Source organism: Labeo rohita, chromosome 11, assembly GCF_022985175.1.
Source record: "Labeo rohita strain BAU-BD-2019 chromosome 11, IGBB_LRoh.1.0, whole genome shotgun sequence".
In the NCBI taxonomy this organism is placed as follows: domain Eukaryota; kingdom Metazoa; phylum Chordata; class Actinopteri; order Cypriniformes; family Cyprinidae; genus Labeo; species Labeo rohita.
The window spans coordinates 16,640,639-16,664,666 of record NC_066879.1 but is presented as its reverse complement, the minus strand read 5'-3'; the positions used below and the strand labels follow the sequence as shown (position 1 = coordinate 16,664,666).

Below are 24,028 nucleotides of genomic sequence, written 5' to 3'. Positions count from 1 at the left end.
TTAATTTTGTTAATACTGATTTCATTTGATTGCTTACTTATTCTTCTTTTTGTTCTTATTCTCTTGTTTTAAGTAGAATTTTTAAAAAGCTTAAAGAAAGCTTTTTGAAAATAGGCTCATTGTCCAACTCCCCTAGAGTTAAACAGTTGAATTTTGTACCGTTTTCAAATCTCCGGGTCTGGCGGTAGCACTTTTTTTCATATTTTTCCTATTTAAAACTTGACTCTTCTGTAGTTACATCATGTACTAACACTGACGGAAAATGAAAAGTTGCGATTTTCTAGGCTGATATGGCTAGGAACTATACTCTCATTCTGGCGTAATAATCAAGGAACTTTGCTGCCGTACCATGGGTGTAGCAGGCGCAATGATATTACGCAGTGCGTGAAAGTGACCGGTACTAAGTTTGCGTAGATGCAGAGTTGCAGCTGGCAGAGTTGACCATAAGTATACCCGGCTGCAGCCTGCAGAATGGGGCGGGGCTGCACGTGGGGCGGGGCTACACGCATCGCCCCACCCACAAATGCTTTCATTGGCTAATGACATGTAATGACGTAGTCAACTCTGTAAACAGGAAATGCGGTGACGAGCATAGTTCAAGCTACGATTCATTCGTGATATTAAATATCTGTTACATATAAAATATTGAACAATATATTATAAATTCGTTAATTATCTACATGTGATATTAATAAATGCTTCAGCTATATATATATATATATATATATATATATATATATATATATATATAGAATATCATTCGTGATATTAACTTACATACAAAAATAAACAATATATTATGAATTCGTTAATTATCTACACGTAATACTAATCTATACCAAACATAATACATTACGTTTTCATCCATTATTTTGAGCAAAATTTCATTATTATTTCTAAGCAAGCATCCACTTCCTGCTTTCAACCTGTCATATCTTTGTGCATTAAGAACTGTATATCGCAACGATTAATGTTTATTTGCAAATTTAAATTATTTATGGGTTTTTATTTTTATTTATGCATTTACTTGTATTTAATGCATTTTTTTTGTCACCAGCTCAACACTTAAAGTTTCTTTGAAAATGCTGTCTTAGAATTATGAATTGATAAAGTGCCATTTTTATAAGAACTACATGACAGCTATTGCTTTGTTCTGATAACAAAACCTTTCACAATAAATTATGTGTACATGTAGAGATAAAATACAGAGATTACCTCATGTTAAAGAAAGTTGGAAGTCCAAAAGCGTTGGACTAAACAATATATGAAGAGGAATAAACTCAAAGAACATGAAGATAATGCAATTTGAGTATTTCATTTTATTGGTCATACAAAACAGCAGTTTAACATCGCTGTTTTATTAGCAGAGGCCCACCTCTGAGGATAAAAAACAAGACCAACACACACAAACCTTTTGGGTTAACATTGATTCTCCCTTCTACTACGTTCCACAGGCATTCTAGCACTGGCACATAAAACAGGAGTCCATATCCTCTATACTGTCATAGAGTCCTCTCAATCAGCCACGCCTCCCATTACCATAAAACCCCAAGTAGGATTTGAACAACATTTTGCAATCAAACATTACAACTAATCAAATAAGACAAAACTCGTAGCTCAACTACTCACCAATGCAGCGACAAACAAGTAGGAATAAAATCCTGCTGAGGGCGTTGGCGTCATTAACCAATGATATAATTTGTGGGTGGGGCGACACAGGTAGCCCTGCCCCACATGCAGCTCCACCCCGTTCTGCAGGCTGCAGCCAGGACCTTCTCAAGTTGACGGCTGCGTAATATCATTGCGCCTGCCGCACCCATAGTACGGCAGCAAAGTTCCTTGATTATTACGCCGAAATGAGAGTATAGTTCCTAGCCATATCAGCCTAGAAAATCGCAACTTTTCATTTTCCGTCCAGTTGTAAATATGAATAATATCGTCATTATATATGGTCATTTTTGAGCGAGATGCTATCGGCCTAATCAGATTCAATGATCTACGCTAAGCTATGCTAAAAGTGCTACCGCCAGACCTGGAGATCGAAAACGGTACAACTCAACTGTTCAACTCCAGTAGAGTTGGAAAATGAGCCTATTTTCAAAAAAGTGGATTGTTCCTTTAAAAAAAATATCATTTTTATGATACTTAAAATGTGACATAAAAGATGACATACTTTTAATAAAGTTAGAAAAATGCCATTACAAAGGAAAAAAAACAAAATTCCCCTGTAAATCACTTTAAGGAGTCAAATATCACCTTGTAATGAGAGGGCTAATTTTTGATCAGATTTTTTGATTATTGTTTAGAAGGTCCTCCTAAATTTTTTTAAGTTTTACAATTTTTAAAGAGAAAAGTGAGCTCCATAGAGCTCTGTGTCATAATGTCATATCAGTGGTTTTGAAACGCATTGGCCATTTTCGCTCGAGCGCGTCTCGTCATTTCACGGCGTGGCTGAAATTGTCACACGCAGACGTGTTGTTCTATCAGCGAGCGATCGTTTAGTATCTACTCTATTGTGCTGGACTTATTTCCATTAAATGCTATCAGAGTGTATAGATTCACCTCAGTGCTTCCGATGAATGGCAGCCCCACAGTAAAGCCTTTTATATGGATTAAAATATGTCTATCTGTGACTGTCAAAGAAGACTTATCGTTGTTCATCTGAGAAAGACTCGTGTCGTGACTTATCCTGACATAATGCTATATGAGAAATCGTGCGTCGCTTTAAAGGATTTTCTGATTTAGTCAAATGATTTCGCCTGACGGGTGCTGAATGTGAACACAAATTGGGCTTATTTTTGTCAAGCGCAGGAGACTGAGAAGTTTAAGATTGTAAATAAAGAGGCTGTTTATGAATTTGGATGCAATGCAGATTTGGCGGCTCCCACTGAGCATAAATATGATCTTTCAGTGACTTTGAGGTGTATCCTGTTGAGACAGATGGACACTTTAATTATTAGAAAGCTTGGTAGGATGAATCAGTCTGAGAAGAGGGTGATCAAATTATTTGAGGGACGATTCAGAGCCAGTGACCTGGTAATAATATCTCAGTTTTGATTTAAAGTTTGCGTTAACTAAAGCAAATGCAATTTTTATCATTTCATTAATCAAAACATTTCATTTTTTTTAGAAGAATGTTGTTATGATTTATAAATAATCCAAATAGGTTGACTTCTCTGCTGTCTTTACATGAAGTGACAAGAAAAACACTTTAATTAATCTGTAAAGTCAATACTTTATAATAGTCTTTCAGCAGTTTAGTATTATGTTGAGATGCTATGTATGCGAAAATACAATCTATTTTTGTGCTTGATTTATTTCTGTAATAGAGAATAAACCTGATGCAGTGTTTGTTTTGACTAGTACTCTGTGTGCTGATGTTGTATGGAGTAAAATCAGCCCATAGTTTAACTTCGGTTTTGTGATATTTTTTTCAGAGGAAAAGCGAAAATGAGGACGGGACTGGACTTTATCCATAGGGAATGGATTAGAGTGTGAAAAGTGGATGTAACGTACAGTCAGCCTAAACTAGTTTAATTTGCTTAGTTGGTGTCTAGTTTAGTAACCCTTACATTTTTTACCCTCTTTTTAGCATCTGCATGTTTACTTAAATGCTTGGTAATAGTCAGATACTTGAAAAACTTTTTTTTTTTTCTGTTTGCTCTATTTTTTAAAGCATTGTTTAATTAAACACATGAAGGATTCATGCACTGTATTTGATTTTATTGTTTTTAATTATATTTTATTTTACCTAAAAAAAAACTTTTACTTTTTTTTTATTTTATTTAATAAAATTTTATTTAACCGCCCCCCCAAATTCTATTTACTTTTTTCTGTTGTTTTTATTTTTCTATTTAATTTTAATTTACTAATTTTTTTCTGTTTGCTCTATTTCTTAAAGCAATTTTTAACTAAACACATAAAGGATAAAAGCACTTTATTTTATTTTATTATTTTTTTATTTTATATTATTTTAATACATTATATTTAACCCCCCCCAAATTCTATTTACCCTTATCTGTCTTCCGTCATTTTTATTTTTTGAATTTGATTTAAATTTACTTTATTGTTTTCTATTTGCTCTATACCTTAAATCAGTGTTTAATTAAACACACAAAGGATACATGCACTTTATTTTAATTTTTTTTTTATTTTACCCCAAAATACTTCTATTCGTCTTTTTTTATTTTCTATCATTTTTATTATTATTATTATTTTTTTTACTTTATTTTTTCTATTTTCGCTATTCCTTAAAGCAGTTTAATTAAAAACATAAAGGGTACATTCACTTTAATTTAATTATTTAATGTAATTTAATTTAATTTAATTATAATTTATTTAACCCCAAAAAATGTCTATTTACTTTTTTCTGTCTTCTGTTGTTTTTATTTGTCAAATTTAATTTTAATTTACTTTATTTTATTTTTATCTAAAAACTGTTTACTTTGTCTGTCTTCTATTGTTTTTTATTTTTAGATTTTTATTTTATTTTATTTATTTTTGTGTGTATGTAAAATATTAAATTATATACATTTAATTTAATTTAATGAATTTTTAACTTTTTAAATAAAGTGTGTTCAATGTATATTTTTTTGCTGAGGTGTCTAAATTTGTATTGAGTATAGTGAAATTTTACTGCCATTTGTATTTTGTTTTGGTTTTTTGGAACAGTGTAGGCCAGGATTTGGTTTAGTCCACTGCTTCCCAATCCTGGTCCTGAAAAAAACCCACCACTGCACATTTTAGATGTCTCCTACACCTGATTTACCTTATCAGCTCATTGGTAAAAACTCCAAGACCTCAAATGTGTATCTCAGACAAGAGAAACATCAAAAACATGCAGTATTAGAAGTTCTCAGGACCACAATTGGGAATCACTGCTTCAATCCATTGGGAATTTAGGTTGTAAAAAGTGAGTATTACAGGCTAGAACCCCATTAAATATTAGTGAACATTAATTTCCAGCTCATTGCTGCTACTAACTAACTAAAGTGATACTAGCTGAACTGTGTTCCACATACTAGTTCGGCTGTGCTTTCCCCCATCCAAAAATAGCTTTGCAGGTCTTTCCGTCCCTCCAGCAAACAAGTGAGCAAACACTCCTCAGGGACCGTCCAGCTTTGATGCGGCATGGCCGTTTGTGCCACCGCATCCTCCAGGGACTGACAGAGGCTTGTGTATCTTCAGGTCTCCCCGCTCACCAGAGTACAGGAAGCGCTGGCGTAAACCGATCCGTCCGACAGACAGCCTCCCGGAATAATTGAAGTGTGAGGAGACAGACGTGTGTCGTACAGCGGGGGAATTTATCTCCGTTTCTGAAAACCATCAACAATTCATTACAGTTCACTGAAGTAGTCTTGCAACTAAAAGCAGGCGGATATCAGACGCGGCAAATAGCGGCGATCTAATGACCGTTTCCTACGAGCGTGATGTGTTTTGAGCGAAGGGCCTCTTCGGGGCCTTGAGGATAGATCTTGAAATGAGTCCTCAAGGATTTCTCCGCTTCAGATGATAAGCTGAAACAGAATGTTGTTTTAAACGCACGCACACGACGAGTCGCTCGCAGACTCCCCGCAGCAGCTCTCCGCTGAGCGCGAGGGTGTTTAGACGTCCTACCTTTGTTGTTTTCCTTGTGAAGTGTTGAAAGGATGTGTCATTTCAAACCGAGCGAGATGGCCGGTTTTCCGCCTGAGAAACAAAAGCGCTGGCACATAGTCGCTGTGTGAAATCCGAAGTCAACTTAATTATAATGGAAAAACAATATTTGTCAGATCGGCTTCCTGGTTAGGAGTCCTAACGTGAAATTTGCCTTAATCGGTTGCAGCATACTGAGAGGATAGATAGCTGAAAACAATGGCCTGGTTAAGCTTGGTAAGCCTGTTTAATTGGTAACCAGTCAAGTTCTGTCCTTTAAAATGAAGAGGTCAAGCAACAGTTAAATGAGTTAATCCAAATTTCACAAAAAGCTTATGGATGTGATTATAATATTTGTCAGTTGCTGTTTTTGTCACTCTTTTGAGGAAGATGTCATTCACTTGTTTTGTACCCACACAGAGACATTTTGGTCAGATTTATTTAATGTTTATCTAATCTTATTTTGTAAGTGATTTTTCTTTCTGTTTTAAAGATGTTTTCTTTGGATTTTTTAACTACTAAAAAAAGGCTACTAAAAGAGAATATAGGAAATTATTACTTAATTGATTTGTGTTTCCTGCTAGATAAATTTCACATACATAAAATCTGGCTCTAAACTTCTCTTTTATTTACTCAAAGTTGATCTAAAAAGTTGAAAACTGGCCAAAGTTTTCTTAAAGCAGTGAAAATTGCATCTCTATATTAATCATGTGTGTCCTAACCATGATTAACCATGCACTGTAAAAAAATAAAAAACTCAATTTGTTGAGTCAGCTTAAAATAATTTGTTACCCTGCTGCCTTAAAATTTTAAGTTCAGTCAACTACAATAAGTTTAGTCAACTTGAAATGTTAAGTTGTACTAAGTAACAACTTAGATATTTGTGTTTGCTAAACTTAACAGATGGGTAAGTAACCCAGCTGTCTTAATATTTTAAGTAGATTCAACTCAAATATCTAAGTTGTCAACTTTAATTTAACATTTCAAGTTGAATAAACTTTTTTTTAGTTGACTGAACTTAAAATTTTAAGACAGCCAGGTTACAAATTATTTTAAGTTGACTCAACAAATTGTTTTTTACATTGTGGTTTTGCTACCCAAAAAAAAAAAGGTTTGTGTTTTGTTTTGCTTCACGATTCACAAACTCGCACCAAAGTCCGGATCTGCATCGAATGATTTGCAATATGCGCTCTAAAGCCCCGATCTGAATCAAATGATTTGTGAACTTGCACCAAACTCCCAATCTGAATCAAATGATTCATGATATGCGCTCTGAAGTCTCAATCTGAATCAAATGATTCACAATATGAGCTCTGACGTCCCAATCTGAATCAAATGATTTGCGATACGCGCTCTGAAGTCCTGATCCAAATCAGAAGATTCACAATATGAGCTCTGAAGTCTTGATCTAAATCAAATGATTTGCGTTACGCGCTCTGAAGTCCTGATCCCAATCAAAAGATTTGCAGACCCACTCTGAAGTCCCAGTCTAAATCAAATGATATGCGATACACCCTCTGAAGTTCCAATCTGAATCAAATGATTTGCAACCCCATTCTGAAGTCCTTATCTGAATCAAATGATTCACAAACCCGCACTGAAGTCCTGATCTGAATCAAAAGATTTGTGATACATGCTCTAAAGACCCGATCTGAATCAAATGATTCACAAACCTGCACCGAAGTCCCGATCTGAATCAAATGATTTATGAAGCCGCACCAAAGTCCTGATCTAGAATAAAAGATTCACAAACCTGCTCTGAATTCTTGATCTGAATCAGTTGATATGCGATACATGCTCTGAAGTCCCAATCTGAATCAAAAGATTTGTGAAACCCATTTTGAAGTCCTGATCTGAATCAAATGATTCACAGACCTGCACCGAAATCCCGATCTGAATCAAATGATTTATGAAGCCGCACCAAAGTCCTGATCTAGAATAAAAGATTCACAAACCTGCTCTGAATTCTTGATCTGAATCAGTTGATATGCGATACATGCTCTGAAGTCCCAATCTGAATCAAAAGATTTGTGAAACCCATTTTGAAGTCCTGATCTGAATCAAATGATTCACAAACCTGCACCAAAGTCCCGAAACTGAAACAAATGATTTGCGAACCATCATTTGAGATCGTGACTTCGGATCACGGATTGTGAATCATTCTATTCATGAAATGATTCACGAACCTACTCCAAAGTCCCAGTCTAAATCAAATGATTTGCAGTACACGATTTGAAGTCCTGATCTGAATCAAATTATTTGAAATTTGCAATCCGATTGGAGCGCTTGTTTACCATTTCACCCATCACTATATGTTTTTTTTTAAGCCATTACAAGGGATGTTGAAATTCGAAAATAAATGGCTCTTGTGATCTGTGTTTTTGCCAGTGAATCACTTGAACTGCATGATACTATAGATTTCTGACATTTTTATGATGACAAACCATAAAAATATCAGCTGGAACTTGATTTTATCCATAGGGACTGGAAGAAGGATGTGGTTGTCACATCTGTAAACAGTTGAACTTTGTGTGTCTCAAACAGAATTAAGAGCTCAAAACGAGTGACCACTGTATCAAGCTATGAACATGGACAGTCAGAAAGAAAGAAATACTGATATTTTCCGAGTGTTATTCCCAAGAAGGGATAAAACTAGGCTACGTCTTTGTTTGCTTTTGAGGAGTTTATGGTTATGTCTGTCTGTGTGTTCCTTTCATAGAGTAGAAGAGCAAAGGAGGAAGAGATAGATCAGTGATTTGACTGATCAGAATAGAATCAGTCAGCTGTGGAATTACAGCCATATGGACGTCCTGCCTATCAGAAGTCATCTTAAAACCTTCATCAGTACTCGCAAAACCGCATCTGTTGATGTTGCTCCATCTGGAACAGGCACAGAAGGTACAGATAGTTGGTTTGAAATGAAATTTAGAAGAATTTTGCTCATCCTATTTAGATATGGCATTTAGTTGCGAAAGAAAGAAAAGACATTAGATACTTACGAGACACTTCTGAATGAATTGCAAATCTCAGCACGCCACACAATTTGAAAGATCGAAGATGAGTTATGTGCCAAAGTTTAATATTTATTGTTAAACTTTGTTCAAATCCCTAACCTTAAACAAGTGACAGTATTAGCGCTTAGAAAACCTCATTAATAAGTGTACTGCCCTACTTTAAGCATTTGAAAATGTGCTTTGGGTAATTAAATATTCAGAAGAAAACAAACAAACACAGGTATATATTTAATTCTCTTGTAGATTCCTCCACGTTTGCATTATTCACACGTCGGTTCATTAAAAATACATTCCATACTAATGATAAACATTATGTTCCTATTCCCATCAGGATGACATACATATTCCTGACTCATTAAGAAAGCTTTACGTTTGTAGTCAAATTGCAACATTTTATCACTCTGAGACTGTTGATGGTACCAGTGCTTCACTCTCTGCCATTTTTTTTAATTTAATTTAATTTAATTTAATTTAATTTAATTTAATTTGATTTTTTTTTTAATAATTTATTTTATTTATCTATTACATAATTCAAAGTGTTTTTCAAGTAAACATTGATTCTTATTTAAACAGGATTTAAATTTTTAAATCAAGAAGTGTGTTCATTATGCATTTTGCTGTGGTGCTGAATTTTATATTGAGAAAAGTGAAATTTGGAAATTTGGAAAAATGTTCTGCAATTAGGATTTTTTTCTGCACTCACTGAGATCAATGCTTAAACACTGTTTATATTTATTTATTCATTTTTATTTATTTTTATTTTATTTTATTTTATTTTATTAAATAGTGTTTTTTTAATTAAACATTGTTCATTTATTTTAAATAGTATTTAACATTATAAATGAAGTGTGTTTAGTATCATAAAAGTAAAAATTTGTGAAATTTTTCTGGCATTTGTGTACATTTTTAGAAATAAGTACCCCTTAGTGGAAAAAATAGGGAGACAAATGCTTAAACACTATTTTATTTTATTTTATTTTATTTTATTTTATTTTATTTTATTTTATTTTATTTTATTTCAGTGGTATTAAAATACTATTTTAATTTAAATAGTATTTAATATTCTAAATCAAGAAGTGTGTTCAATACCATATATGACCCTGAACCACAAAACCAGTCATAAGGGTCAGTTTTTTTAAATTGGGATTTTATAAATAAATAAATAAGATAATATAAATAAATAAGCTTTCCATTGAAGTATGGTTTGTTAGGATAGGACAATATTTGGCAGAGATACAACTATATGAAAAACTGAAATCTGAGGGTGCAAAAAATCTAAATATTGAGAAAATCGCCTTTAAAGTTGTCCAAATAAAGTTCTTAGCAATGCATATACTTAATCCAAAATTAGGTTTTGATATATTTACAGTATGAAACTCACTAAATATTTTCATAGAACATGATCTTTACTTAATATCCTAATGATTTTTGGCATAAAAGAAAAATCGATAATTTTGACTCATACAATGTATTGTTGTCTATTGCTATAAATATACCCGTGCTACTTAAGACTGGTTTTGTGGTCCAGGGTCACATATTAGTTTGGTTAGCTGTGGTACCAAAATTTGCATTGAGAATATTGAAATTATTTGACTTCTGAAACAAATATACCTCAGTGAAATAAATATTCTTGTCTCGTTAGTAAAATCGTTACATTTCTAGCCCAAAATACATTGTGTTTAATCATTCTGAGACTATGATGGTGCGTTTCTGTACTCGCTGAGACCAATGTTTCACCCCGTGTCATTTTAGACACGTTATTTCTCCATCAGTGACCCCGAATGTTCGGGCCACAGCGGCCCTCCATCAATCCTCAGGTCTGATAGACGCTTCCGCCTGAAAGCCAAAAGAACCTAAAATTGAGAACAGTTTTCGAAGTGTAAAAGAAAAAGATGGAAAAGTTAACCACAGCCTGCGGGACGTCTCCGTTTGTGAACGAGCACGACTGTAAACTTATTTCCACAACAGGTCTATGACTTTTCTGTTTTTGATGGATAGACTCTTTAAAATGATATTTTCTGAGGGGGCAAAAGATTAAAAATTGTTTTAAAAAGTGTACACCTAATTCCCCGAAGAGATGCTTTTGTTGAGGAAAGGCATTTGTCACTGCTGACAGGCATCTCCATGTGTAATTGTGACATGGGCTTCTGAAATTGGCTGCGGTAAACAGCGGGACGTTGGTATTAGTGCTGGCTATCAAGGTGGTCTAAAATACCTGTAGAAATCACTTTAACCATATATGCGATGTGACAAATCTGTCAGTGTGAGGAAAATTACACGACTATACTGATTGGCCCATAGCACTACAAAAACACAAATGTGAAAGGTACATTTCGCTTTCTTTGTGTTATACCTGGACTGAGATATTTGTGTTTATTTCTCAGCAAAAGCCCGCCAGATGACGCAAAATACATTATGGACTAGTACAAAAACACTATTTAGATTATGGCAAATCTTCTGGTCTTTATAGTCTTTATAGTGGTTAAACATGAGATATAATTAATTTTGGGTAAATCTAACGGGCAGTCTTTGGTCTCATTCATCTAATTTTTTATTCCAGAGCAAATCGTTTTGGCTGAGGGGAATGTTTTATCACGTTAGGTTTTATATAAATGTAATGCTTTATATCAAAGTGCTGTCTTTGTACTTTTGACTGAGTTGCCTAGCAACTTTTATAATGGCTGTTGTTTATTAAATATTAATATTCAATAAATAATAGTTTATGTAATATAGCTGCAAGCAGCTGTTATTGCATGCTTGTTTAGAATCACCTGTCGCATATGCTCAGCAGGTTTTGTGAAGTTTTGAGTTTTCCTTTAGGCTTTATAGGATTTTGGGTAAATTTGGACAGGTCCCTTTTCTAAATGACCCCGTTATAGCTTCCCAAAGGGTAAATTTCAACATTTTTTGATAATTATTGGCCTAGAGATTCCAGAAAATTGTACTGAAGTGTTTTTTTTTTCCCATATTAAGCAAAAAGCTGAGGACTAGTTCACGAAAGTAGATTTTTCACATCTTCTTAATCATTTAACTAACAATTTGATTGACAGCAGTAGTTCTAGAGGCAAAGTTGTTCGTAATTAGGAGTTCTATCGCATGATATGAATATTGTGTGTATGTGTGAAAAACCACACAACGTACAATTGTGTACGTCCTTGAAAATGAGGTATCGTCGCCTCCAGTGGACAATTTCTTTAAAATTTCTCACAGACCTTAGGCCGATCGGAACGAAACTCTGTGAACCTATTCCGCGAGCTGTTTCTTTCCAATCGACCTCCGTTAACCTTGTCTAATAGGTGGGTAATAGGGGGTAACGCGAGTTACGTAATCAGATTACTTTTTTCAAGTGACTAGTAAAGTAACGCATTACTTTTTAATTTACAAGAAAATATCTGAGTTACTTTTTGTTCCCTTTATGTATTTAATCCCATTTTATTAACCAATGTCTTTGCTGCTGACCTTTGTTGATCCAATTAAACCATACTAAAAAACTTACTTCAGATTAACTAACATTTGTGCTTCATTTTTCTCATTGCTGAAGAGTGTTGAACTTCCTTCTCCTACAGTTCTACTGTACTGTAATTTACTTTTCCTTCAGCCTTAGGCTTATTTCTTTCACTTTTTGGTGTGAAAGGGCTTTTACATTTGCTAAAAATTGAATTTTTTATATTAAAAATAAACAAGCAAGCCCTGCCCAGATTTAAAAAGTAATGTAAAAGTAATGTAACACATTACTTTCCATAAAAAGTAACTAACATAATTAGTTACTTTTTTAGAGAGTAATGCAATATATGTATTTTAAATATATTTATATGTATTTTATATATATTTTAAAAGTAACTTTCCCCAATGTCCTTATAAACACAGCGATTTTCATGTTGATAGGACAAATGCTTGTGTAGGTATAGCCATTTTTATGTTTTTGCCCCTCTTATAACGCCACTATATAGTGACCTCAGATTGAGCGCTTATATAAGCGTTCTGAGTTTTGCATATATATCTCATTCCGTTCAGGAGTTATAGGCATTTTACTAAAAGTGGTCCCGCTCCTTTCAAACGTTTTGGCATCCCTTTGCGGCAGTGAGTCGAAAGTTCGACCTTTTTTTGATAATTATTGATATTCAGTCTCCAGGGAATGTTTTGCACTGGTTTGGTTCCGAACGAGCGAAAAACCTAGGACAAGTTTGCAAAAGGAGGTGTTCTGAAAAATCCCAAAAAGCCTGAAAATTTCGCCAGGCTCACGACTGAATCTGAGGCGTGCATTTTGTCCGTCGTGACCCAAGGGTTCCACTTGAGCCTGTGACTGACAGTTTAGGAATTATGAGCGATTTTGTGCTTTTGATCGCTGTAGCGCCCCTGTCAGGCCAATTGGGGTGAGCCTTGGTCACGTTGTTGGCGGTGTGGGTACTACCATCCCTCCAAGTTTCAAATCTCTACGACTTATGGTTTGGTCTGCACAATCAGTTTTATGTGGAGATTGCTGATCCTTGGCCATTCTAACAATTACAATAGGATTTCAGCGCTACGCACTTAAACCCCTAAAAATGAGTATAGTAGTATTTAGTATTGGGAAATGGTGTGTGTTTATATACAGTATGTATGACAAAGCAATTTGCTCAAATGAATCAGATTCCCAACATCTGAGTAGAGCTGGTTTGATTATTGTGTTAGATTGCTCAGCTGTGAAGCTGCACAATGCACTGTGACAAAAAAAGAAAGGTTTTGCACTGCTGCACACACATAGAAGCTTGTCACCCCGAGTTTTAAGTCTGTGACAAAAAGCCCCAGAATGTAGTTAACTTGCACAGTGTCATTGCCAGTGCACTTCCAGTGCATGAAACATGTTGACATGCAGATGCTAACGCTTCTGTCCTGTAGTGTGTACTTGGCATCGCTATTTTGAAAGCAGCTGTGCTACTGTCACCCTACGGATAAATGTTAAGTTAGCAGCAGCAGCGCTACTTTTCGTTAGTACTGGTTTGTAGGAAGGAGCCAAAGAGCGAGAGGGAAGGAAACCAAGAAGGAGAGAGTGAGAGAGGCCATCTGTTCCTACTTTCTGACCCAGTGCTCTCATCAGAAACAGCCTTTCCAAATTAGAAGTCCAATCACCAAGTGCACTAATACTGCTGATTACAGCTTGCGAGCGAGGGACGGAGACGGAGAGATCAGAGAGAGCTAAAATAAAGTTCTCTAAGTAGAAAATTAACCAAAGTGATGACATTTAAAAGAAACTGGGAAAAAATTGCACAGACAACCTGCTAATGAACAGAATCATAGAGGATCTCGAGAGAACTGTACTGCTTTTACATGGAAAATTCAAGAAGGAGCTCACCTGGGGTCTGATGTACACGGGTGGATCTTCTGTTAGTACAGTCAATTCACATTAAATCATTCAGCTACTTTTTTTAAAGACAAAAAATTATATAAATGGATTTTTGTTTAATTAAAGGGATACTTCACCCAAAAATGAGCCCTCCGGTCACTTACTCATCGTTCCATACCTGTATGACTTTCCCAGAATGTTGGTAACCAAACCATTTTGGGTCCCATTGACTTCTGTAGTATTCTTTTCTAAGGACATCAATGGGAACCGAAACTGGTGGTTACCAGTTTTCTTCAACATATTTTGTACTGATAAATAGGTGGTTGTATTTGTGTGTGTGTGGTTTTATTTTATTTTATTTATTTATTTATTTTTTATGGTGTCATTACCAAACTGGTCAGCATTTATTTATTTATTTATTTATTTATTTATTCATTCATTCATTTGTTCGTTCATTTATTCATTCTCAAAAATGTCCGTTAATTAAGAGATTTTTATATCATAATCTGATAATAGTTTTATTTTATTTTATATTTTATTTTGTTTTATTTTACTATGTCAGTACCAAACTGGACAACATATTTTATTTTATTTTATTTTATTTTATCAGAGATGTCCATTAATTAAGAGATTTTTATATTATGATCTGATTGTAGTTTTATTAGGTGTTATTACCAAAAAATGTTTATTTATTTTCTAAAAAAATGTTTTTTTTTTTTTTTTTTACTATGTCATTATTACCAAAGTGGTCGACATTCACTTATTTATTTATTTATTTTCTCAAAAATGTCCATAAATTAAGATATTTTTGTATCATAATCTGATAGTGGTTTTACTAGATTTATTTTATTTTATTTTATTTTACCAAACTGGTCATTTATTTATTTATTTATTTATTGTCTCAAAAATGTCCATTAATTAAGAGATTTTTATATTATGATCTGATAGTATTTTTATTAGGTGTTATTACCAAACTGGTCAGCATTTGAGAATCATTAAAAAAATTGTATAAATTTTCTCAAAAATGTTAATAAATTAAGAGATTTTATTTTATTTTATTATTATTATTATTATAATACCAAACTGGTCAACATTTGAGAATTAATTAATTAATTAATTTCTCAAAAACATCAATTAATTAAGATATTTTTATATATAATAAGATATTTAGATATTTTAGATCTTTTATATATAAAATCTGATAGTAGTTTTGGGTTTATTTATTTATTTATGTATTTATTTTTCGTTTAATTTTATTTAATTACTCCAGTGGCCAAGCAATGAATAAAGACTTATCATATGACATTTGCCAGCAGAAGTACATTTCTGAAGTACATTTCCAGCAGAAGTGCATTCAATTGTGGTCTAAATTTCAGAAAAAGTTAAATAATTTTCACTCAAAGAAAGATCAATCTGTTATGTGGATTTCACGTGGCAAGATGACAGACAGTGCAGTAGTCAAACAGATCACTGGTCTGTGGAAATGTCTCTTGACGGCTGTCTGGATAGGTTTGACGACATAGTTCTGTTCTCAAGCAGGTGTGCTGTATTGTGAAGGTTTAACATTAAACATAAAAAAACGAGCTCTCAGTTAAACCTGAACCTGATCGCAGTTCTAACCCGTATGTGACCTCCACAACATTGTTAAAAATACCATTGCACTTGAGCGCTGTATAGGCATAATGAGTTGAATGCGAAGGTAACGGCAAGCTTAATTTGTTATTTTGCGGTACCTATGGGACGCTGAAGCCGGTTTGTGTTATCTGTTAGCGCGCTACCCGACACACGTCCATGTGGCAGCTGGCATTTTTTCAAATTGAAGGTGACTCCTTGTTTACCCATTTCCAACTAGTTGGGTGCACTGAATTTAAAGCAGCATTCAGGGTCTCTGGGCTTACGGGGGGTAAAAGTGGGTCAGGTGAGCGTCTCACGCCGGCTCCTCCTCGCGCACAGATGGGCGCATCTGTCACAGCTTCCCGCGTCAAGTGTCACGCCGGCAGCTCAGGGCCAGACGCGCGGCACCTCGCGTGTTGCCCAGATGGATGGGAGCAGGAAGATACAGTTTACCGTGTTTGTCCGTGAAAGAAATCTACCGTGATTTGGCCCTCGGCTACAGTCGCAGAGAAAAAAAGGCTTGTTCTGTGGTGACCTTGATTCGTACCGAAAACAGGCTATAGGTGTCTGGTCATCAATAAAGCCGTGGGACGGCCCACTGCATATGCCAATGCTGCGGCTCTACATGCTTCATCATGTTACATCTGGACCGCTGTACAAACTACACTACAAGAAATCATTTTTGTCTTATATACTTTGACAAATATAAATAAAGACAAATGTATTTATTGTCTAATATATTTTATTATTGAAGTAAATGATCTTTAAAACAAGTAAACAATAACTGTAAACAAACTAATTCTTGTTTTTAGACAATACATCTTAAATTAAGATGACTTTTATTAGCCCTTTGGTACACTTTTTAAAGGAAAAAAGATTAAAAGAAATATATACAAACTTAAAAAGAAGAAATGTATCAAGAGGTTGCATTTATGCAATTATATACTTATAAAAAAAATGTAATTTAATTTTTTATTTTTAATTAATTGTGTGTTATATAATGTTATATAATAATTATATATATATATATATATATATATATATATATATTAACAGTAAACAACAATTGTATATTTATAATATATTACAATTTTATAATAAAAATGAAAAATATATCGTTTAATTATTGTCTTATGAACACACAATTAATAAGTAATAATTATTAGAATTGTAAAATTGTAGTATTATAAATATACAATTTATATGCAATTATATATATAAAATTATAGTTTAATTTTATAATTTTAATAATTATTTATTCATTGTTTTACGTGTGTGTATATACACACATAATTAATAAGTAATAATTATAATAAAATCAAACTATAATTATATATATTTTACTGTTTTAAATTTAATTATAAATATTATATTTATAAACTGTAATATATTATAAATACACTATAGTTTTCTGTAAAAAATAAAATATTTTATATTTTATATATATATACACACACATATACATACAATTAATAAGTAATAATTATTATTTATTATTATATTATTATTTAAATTATGTATTTGTTGTTTTAAATTAAATGATACTTATTATAAATATAAAATTGTAATGTAAATATACAATATATTTTTACAATATATCTTTTTCTGTAAAAAATCATTTATTTCTAGATAATTATAATATTGTAGTTTTAATTAAAAAATACACACACATACACACACACACATACACACAATAAATAATAATAAATAAATTATAATTAAATTATTTATTAATTTTTTTATTATTTTAAATTAAATAATTATTATAACTATAAAATTGTAATATAAATATACAGTAGTTATTTTCTTTAAAAAATCATTTATTTATAGATAATTATAATATTGTAGTTTTAATTTAAAAAATAAATAAATACACACACAGTAAGTAATAATAAATACATTATAATTAAATTATTTATTTAATTTTTTATTGTTTTTAATTAAATAATTATTATACCTATAAAATTATAATATACAATAGTTGTTTTCTGTATAATATATATATATTTATATATATTTGTAGATATATTATTTTTTATTTTAAATTAATTGTTACTTATTATTACCAATATAAATATACAACAGAATAGTCGGAATGCAAAAAATAGCAGCAGTAATAATGTTTAATAAATAAAAATAATAGTAATTAAATAATAATAATAATATAATGTAATATAATATAATATAATATAATATAATATAAAAGAATAAATATATTGTCATTTTTTTAAATATTACAACAAGCAAGGACAATTATGTTAATGAATCATACAATATGCCAGAACAATTGATTATTTTCATTAGTAGTAGTAGTAGTAGTAATATTTATATTAATGCAACTATCCTTCAGAAAAATAAAGCAAAACAGTTCATCTTGTGCATTTGTTATTCAGTAGACGTTAGTGTTTAACGCTGGGTTAAATTGTCATATTGATCCGGCCTTTAAGGAGTTCAAACTCATTGAGAGCCCATTAGTCAAACATTTAGGAAGATATTTGTAATGACTTTGGCTCTTGACTCGAGAGGATGATACCAGTGACCCAGACGCATTATATTATCATTATTAGACAACCTCCTTAAAAGTCATATGACGAGGTCAAAAGTAACTACGGTATGACCGGTTTGTTTGAATGAAAAATATATCCACATAAAGAGGAGATACTGATGCAGTCTATCAAAATATACTCAGATGTGCATCAGCTCATGTAATTGGATGTGCTTCAAGATAATGGAGTTCCAGTAATTATGATGAAAATTCTTTGAAAGCTGTTATAACGTGTTTTATGTTCACTTTACAGTGAATCTCCTGGACACAACCAAAATATCAGGAGACTGGGGCTGGCTCACATACCCTTCACATGGGGTAAGAAACGTCTGCTTCTTCATTATTATTATTATTAGTGTGTTGTGAAACTTTAAGGTGTTGAACTGCATATTAAGATGCTACTGTAAGTCATTCATACATTGTGAGTTTGGCAGATGAAGTGTTTGAAAGCGTAATTGAAATCAGTGATTGTTCTTGTTGTTTTTTTGAATGCCATTAGTGAATGAACTCTTTCCTCTCGCTCAAGCCAACTGGCTCTAGATTGGCATTGTCTAGTCATTTTCATTTTCGTTGGTTTCCCCTCACCGATTTCTCGCTGGCACTAAACCTGCGTTCTGTTGCACGACTGCTGTTTGTAGTTTTATGATGAGTAGGCTATGTTATCAAAACTGTCTTATTGGCAGTGTTAGAGCCGGTGGCACAGAAATTGCATAAAGCAACTTTAAAGTCAGCAGGACATAAAAAATGACCTGCTTACGTTCTCAGTTCACATTACTGGTCTTATTGTGAGCAGCTGGTGCGTGCTATTCCAAAGAATAATAATAAATAATATTTCCAGAGGTTCATTCATCAAAATGTAATCATTTGATTAACCTAGGAAACAACTTTTTTTACATAGGGGTTAAATTGGGACAGAATTATTCCAAAACAGTGAATAAAATGACGGTGTGTATATATTATATCATTATATAAACTTGTATTATATTTGAAGATGTCTCTCTTTCTCTTTCTCTCTATTATTACAATTTAAAAATAACTGGTTTATATGTAATAAAGTAGCAGTGCATTTAGCAGCATTTTGTTAAATGTAGCAGTACATTTAACATATAGCAGTATTTTTTTATTATAAAATTTTATTCATAATTGGGGGTCAGAAAATTCTGTCAAATGTTGGGTCAGTACTTTTATTTTATTTTATTTTATTTTATTTTATTTTATTTTATTTTATTTTATTTTATTTTATTTTTTTTATTTTTATTTTTTTTTTTTTTTGCCATAGGCATAGTTTGGGGCCAGAAAATACCATAAAAGTTGGGTCAGTACTTTCATTATTTTATTTTATTTTATTTTATTTTATTTTATTTTATTTTATTTTATTTTTGCCATAGGTATAGTTTTGTGTCAGTACTTTTATTTTATTTTGTTTTATTTTATTTTATTTTATTTTATTTTATTTTATTTTATTTTATTTTGTTTTATTTTATTTTATTTTATTTTATTTTATTTTATTTTATTTTATTTTATTTTTTATTATTTTATTTTATTTTATTTTATTTTATTTTATTATTTTATTTTATTTTTATACCATAGTATATATTTGGGGTCAAACTACTATAAAAAGTTTGGGTCAGTACTTTAATTATTTTATTTTATTTTACCATAGTTTGGGGTCAGAAAATACCGTCAACATTTTGTTTCAGTATTTTTATTTTATTTTATTTTATTTTATTTTATTTTATTTTATTTTATTTTATTTTATTTTATTTTTCCATAGTAATAATTTGTGGTCAGAAAATACCATCAACGTTTTGTGTCAGTACTTTTATTATTTATTTTATTTTATTTTATTTTGCCATAGGTATCATTTGGAGTCAGAAAATATAATAAAGTTGGGTCAGTGCTTTAATTATTTTACTTTATTTTATTTTATTTTATTTTATTTTACCATATGTATAGTTTGGGGTCAAAAAAGACTATAGAAGTTTTGGGTCAGTACTTTCATTATTTTATTTTATTTTGTTTTATTTTATTTTATTTTTTTATTTTTGCCATAGGTATAGTTTTAGGTCAGTACTTTTATTTTTTATTATTATTATTATTTTTTTTTTTAAGAAAAACTTTTATTTAAGGATGGATTATATAAAATTTCATTTCATTTTCTGTTTAATTTAATCTAATTTTATTCAAGGATCCAAAATAACCCTGAAAGTGTTTCCATAAAAAATCATAGAGAGAGAGACAGAGAGTTTCTTTTTTTTTTTTTTACCTACATTTTAAAAAATTAATCATATTACAAAGTAAAATATGTTGCAAACACATATCCTGGTAATGTTTATTTGTACGATTTCAATTTCTAAAAGGTTTGCTAGATTTTCCAACTGAAATATGTTCATCAACTCATCCCTGTCAGCACATATGCAAAAAAAAAAAAAAAAAAAACTGATTGCTGCCATATGCTTTGTTCTCTCTCTTTCACACAAACACACACACTTTCCCTAATCCCAAACTCCTCTGTCCCTCTTGTCCCTTTGACACATTATTCAACTGCTCTCAGTCGTACCATAAAAGACAGAGAGAGACAGAGGGTGTGTGTGTGTGTGTGTGTGTGTGTGTGTGTGTGTGTGTGGGTGGGTGAGGAGAGGACAGAGCAGGAGAAGAAAAAAGCAAGGCGATGTTCAGAGTTGGCTGCATTTGCATATTCTAATGGAGAAAATGATGCATGGGGTATTGAATTAGCGGCGCACAAAGTGATCTAAGCGTTGAACTGTCACAATTAGCGCGGGTGGCTGTCAGAGGCTGACGGCGGTGTGATGTCCCTCGGAGTGAAGCGACAATTAGCAAACCGCGCGACACGTCGCAGCCGCTGATGTAACAATCCCTCCATTATCGGCTCACATGTTTAACGCCGGCGGAACGCAAGTAAATTCCTCAAATCAAAGTGGGAGAGTCTTTCAACGGGACATATAAAGGGCTATAATCATCTGTTTTAAGTGCTTGTCATGGATAGTTATCCGGAGAGTGTTTTTAGTTTGTTGCTGTGGTGTTCTGGATGCTTATTTTGATATTTTGGGGCATGTTTCCCAAAAAGCATTGTTTGCTAACTATGATCACAAGTTTCATTGAACTCTGTTGGTAACGACAAAATCTGCAAAAAACATTTAGCATTTATGGCTTTTTTCAGTAACCCCTTGTTTTGGGATCAAATGAAATGTCCTTTTAGCATTTAGTTTTTTAACCCTCTGGGGATCAAATACCTTGACGGTGTTTAATCACGATTTTTCTTGACTGCGAAAAGAACTAAAAATAAGATTTTTTTATGGTACAGATAAGAGTAAGGTGTCATTTAAAAATGCAGAGGGTCTACTTTTGTGTATAATCATAATAAAGCAATGTGATTTTGTAAAACACATAAGAATGAAATATTTTTGTAATTTGGATATAAATTTGTAATGGTTTAAATTTAATTTTTTGTTTTATTTTACACTATGATAGTTATAGTTAGGGATCAAAAATTAGTTGAATTTTTTTTTTTTTTTTGTATTAATATTTTATTTTATTTTATATATTTTTTTAATATATTTGTTTAGTTTTTTTTTTTTTTTTCTTTAGAAATTGGTACTTTTTATATAAGGATGTTTTGTTAGTAATGTTTTACTGCCATAGTTATAGTTAAGGATCAAAATTGTAAGAAATTGTTACTTTTTATTCAAGAATGCATTATGTAATGTTTTTATTATTTTATTTTATTTTACATTACTATAGTTGTAGTACTACAGTTGTAGACCAAACATTTGTAAAAAAAAAAAAAAAAACTTTTTTTTTTAAAAAGAGACTGATACTTTTTATTCAAGGACACATTATCTAATGTTTTATTTTCTTTTATTAAATTATATTTGAGTTATAGTTAGGGTTCAAAAAATGAGTCAAGGGTTTTTTTTTTGTTTGTTTTTTTTAAGAAACTGACACTTTTTATTCAAGGATGCATTAGCTAATGTTTTGTTTTGTTTTATTTTTTTATTTTGTTTTATTTTATTTTATTGAATTATATTATATATTTTTTTATTTTATTTTACCATAGTTATAATTAAATTACTTTAGTTTTTTTTTGTTTGTTTGTTTTAAAGAAGTTTTTTTTCTATTTATTCAAGGATGCATTATCTAATGTTTTTATTTATTTATTTATTTATTTATTTAATGTTATTTTACAGTACCAAAGTTATAGTTAGGGATCAAAAATTAGTTATGTTTTTTTTTTTTTTTTTTTTTTTTTTTTTTTTTTTGAGAAATTGATACGTTTTACTTACGGATGCATTTTCAAATGTTTATTTATTTATTTATTTATTATGTTATTTTACAGTACCAAAGTTATAGTTAAGAATCAAAAATTAGTTGTTTTTTATTTTATTTTATTTATTTATTTATTTATTTATTTTGAGAAATTGATGTTTTTTTTTTTCAAGGATGCATTAGCAAATATTTATTTATTTAATTAAAAATGTATTTATTATTTATTTAAAAATAAAATAACATAAACATTATATTAGATAATGCATCCTTGAATAAAAAGTATCAATTTCTTTAAACAAATCGTAATTTTTTATATTTTATAATATAATATTTATTATATTTTATAATTATATTTTATAATTTGTTTTATTAACATAGTTATAGTTAGGGATAAAAAAATATTTTTTTTTGTTAAAGTTTTTTTTTTTTTTTTAATTTTAGATTTTAGATTTATTTTATTTTATTTTATTTGTATTTTTTATTTTATGGGGTCAGATATACCATGAAAGGTTTTCAGCCAGTAAGCAGCAAATCAGCATATTAGAATGATTTCTGAAGGATCATGTGACACTGAAGTCTGGAGTAATGATCTTGAAAATTCAGCTTTGCATTACAAAAATAAATGACACTTTAGAATATATTCAAATAGAAAACCAGTTCTTTCAAATTGCAATAATATTTCACAATATATTACTGTTTTTACTGTATTTTGTTCATATAAATGCAGCCTTGAACTCAAACTTGTACAGTAGTGTATATTTCTGTAAATAATGACTTCAGTATGGCTCAATTCAGTCTGTATTATATTGCAGTTTGCTAATGAAGTTGCTTGCCAAACTATTTTTAATCCAAATTGGCACTAGTAGGTGTCAAGTCTGTATCCTGTGTGAAAGAGAAAGTGCAAGACAGAGAGAGCGAGAGAAAGATAAAGAGAGAGTTTCTGAATGACTGTAGAGTCGTAAAGGTGCACAAATGAAATGGATTTCCTCGCGTACAGAGAGCACATTTACAACGACCTGAAAGCTAGAAAATGGGACATACATAATTCACTGAAGTGCGCTTTCAATGCGAGTCAACAAGCGGCAACGCAGTAAAACTGCCAGATAACGAGCATCCCCGTTTGCATTTGCCCTCTAATTACTGTTTGTTAAATGTATTCTCAGCGAATAATGCAAGCTATTTACTTGAACTTTGCCACCTTTTTTAGTTCGTATCCACTCAGTCACGTAAACAGCGAAGGCCTGGAACGGCGATTAAACCATCTCTTGCGGGAAGCAGGCAGTTATTTCTTCTTCTCTCAACTGTAAAAATAATTTCCGCAAATAGATTATGTTAGCGTGCGTATTCGCGCCGGCACGGCGAACACCTTCTCCCCAATTATTACTTGACAGCTAGCTAAAATTAGTGGCGTGCTTTAACAGCTCGGCATTAGTTAGTGTACCTGTCTGACGTGACTGCGGCGGTCCCCGCTGGAACCAGCCCCGACAAATGCATCTCATTTACACGCCGCAACGCTCTGCTAGATGCATAAACTCCTGTTTGCTTCTCTAATAGCTGTACTTTGCTTGTTTTATATGCATTCAACATCAGATCTGTTGACTCCAAACACAA

General features: G+C 31.6%; 1 protein-coding gene across 4 annotated transcripts in view; it reads left to right on the top strand.

Moving 5' to 3' along the window:
- The window catches only part of epha8 (eph receptor A8), a 109,674-nt gene that overhangs the window by 16,494 nt on the left and 69,152 nt on the right, over nucleotides 1-24,028 (top strand). For all 4 annotated transcript variants that reach the window (XM_051122892.1, XM_051122891.1, XM_051122893.1 and 1 more), the window contains exon 2: nucleotides 18,384-18,448. In XM_051122892.1, the coding sequence (XP_050978849.1) occupies nucleotides 18,384-18,448 (65 nt within the window). The remainder of the gene's footprint in view (nucleotides 1-18,383; nucleotides 18,449-24,028) is intronic.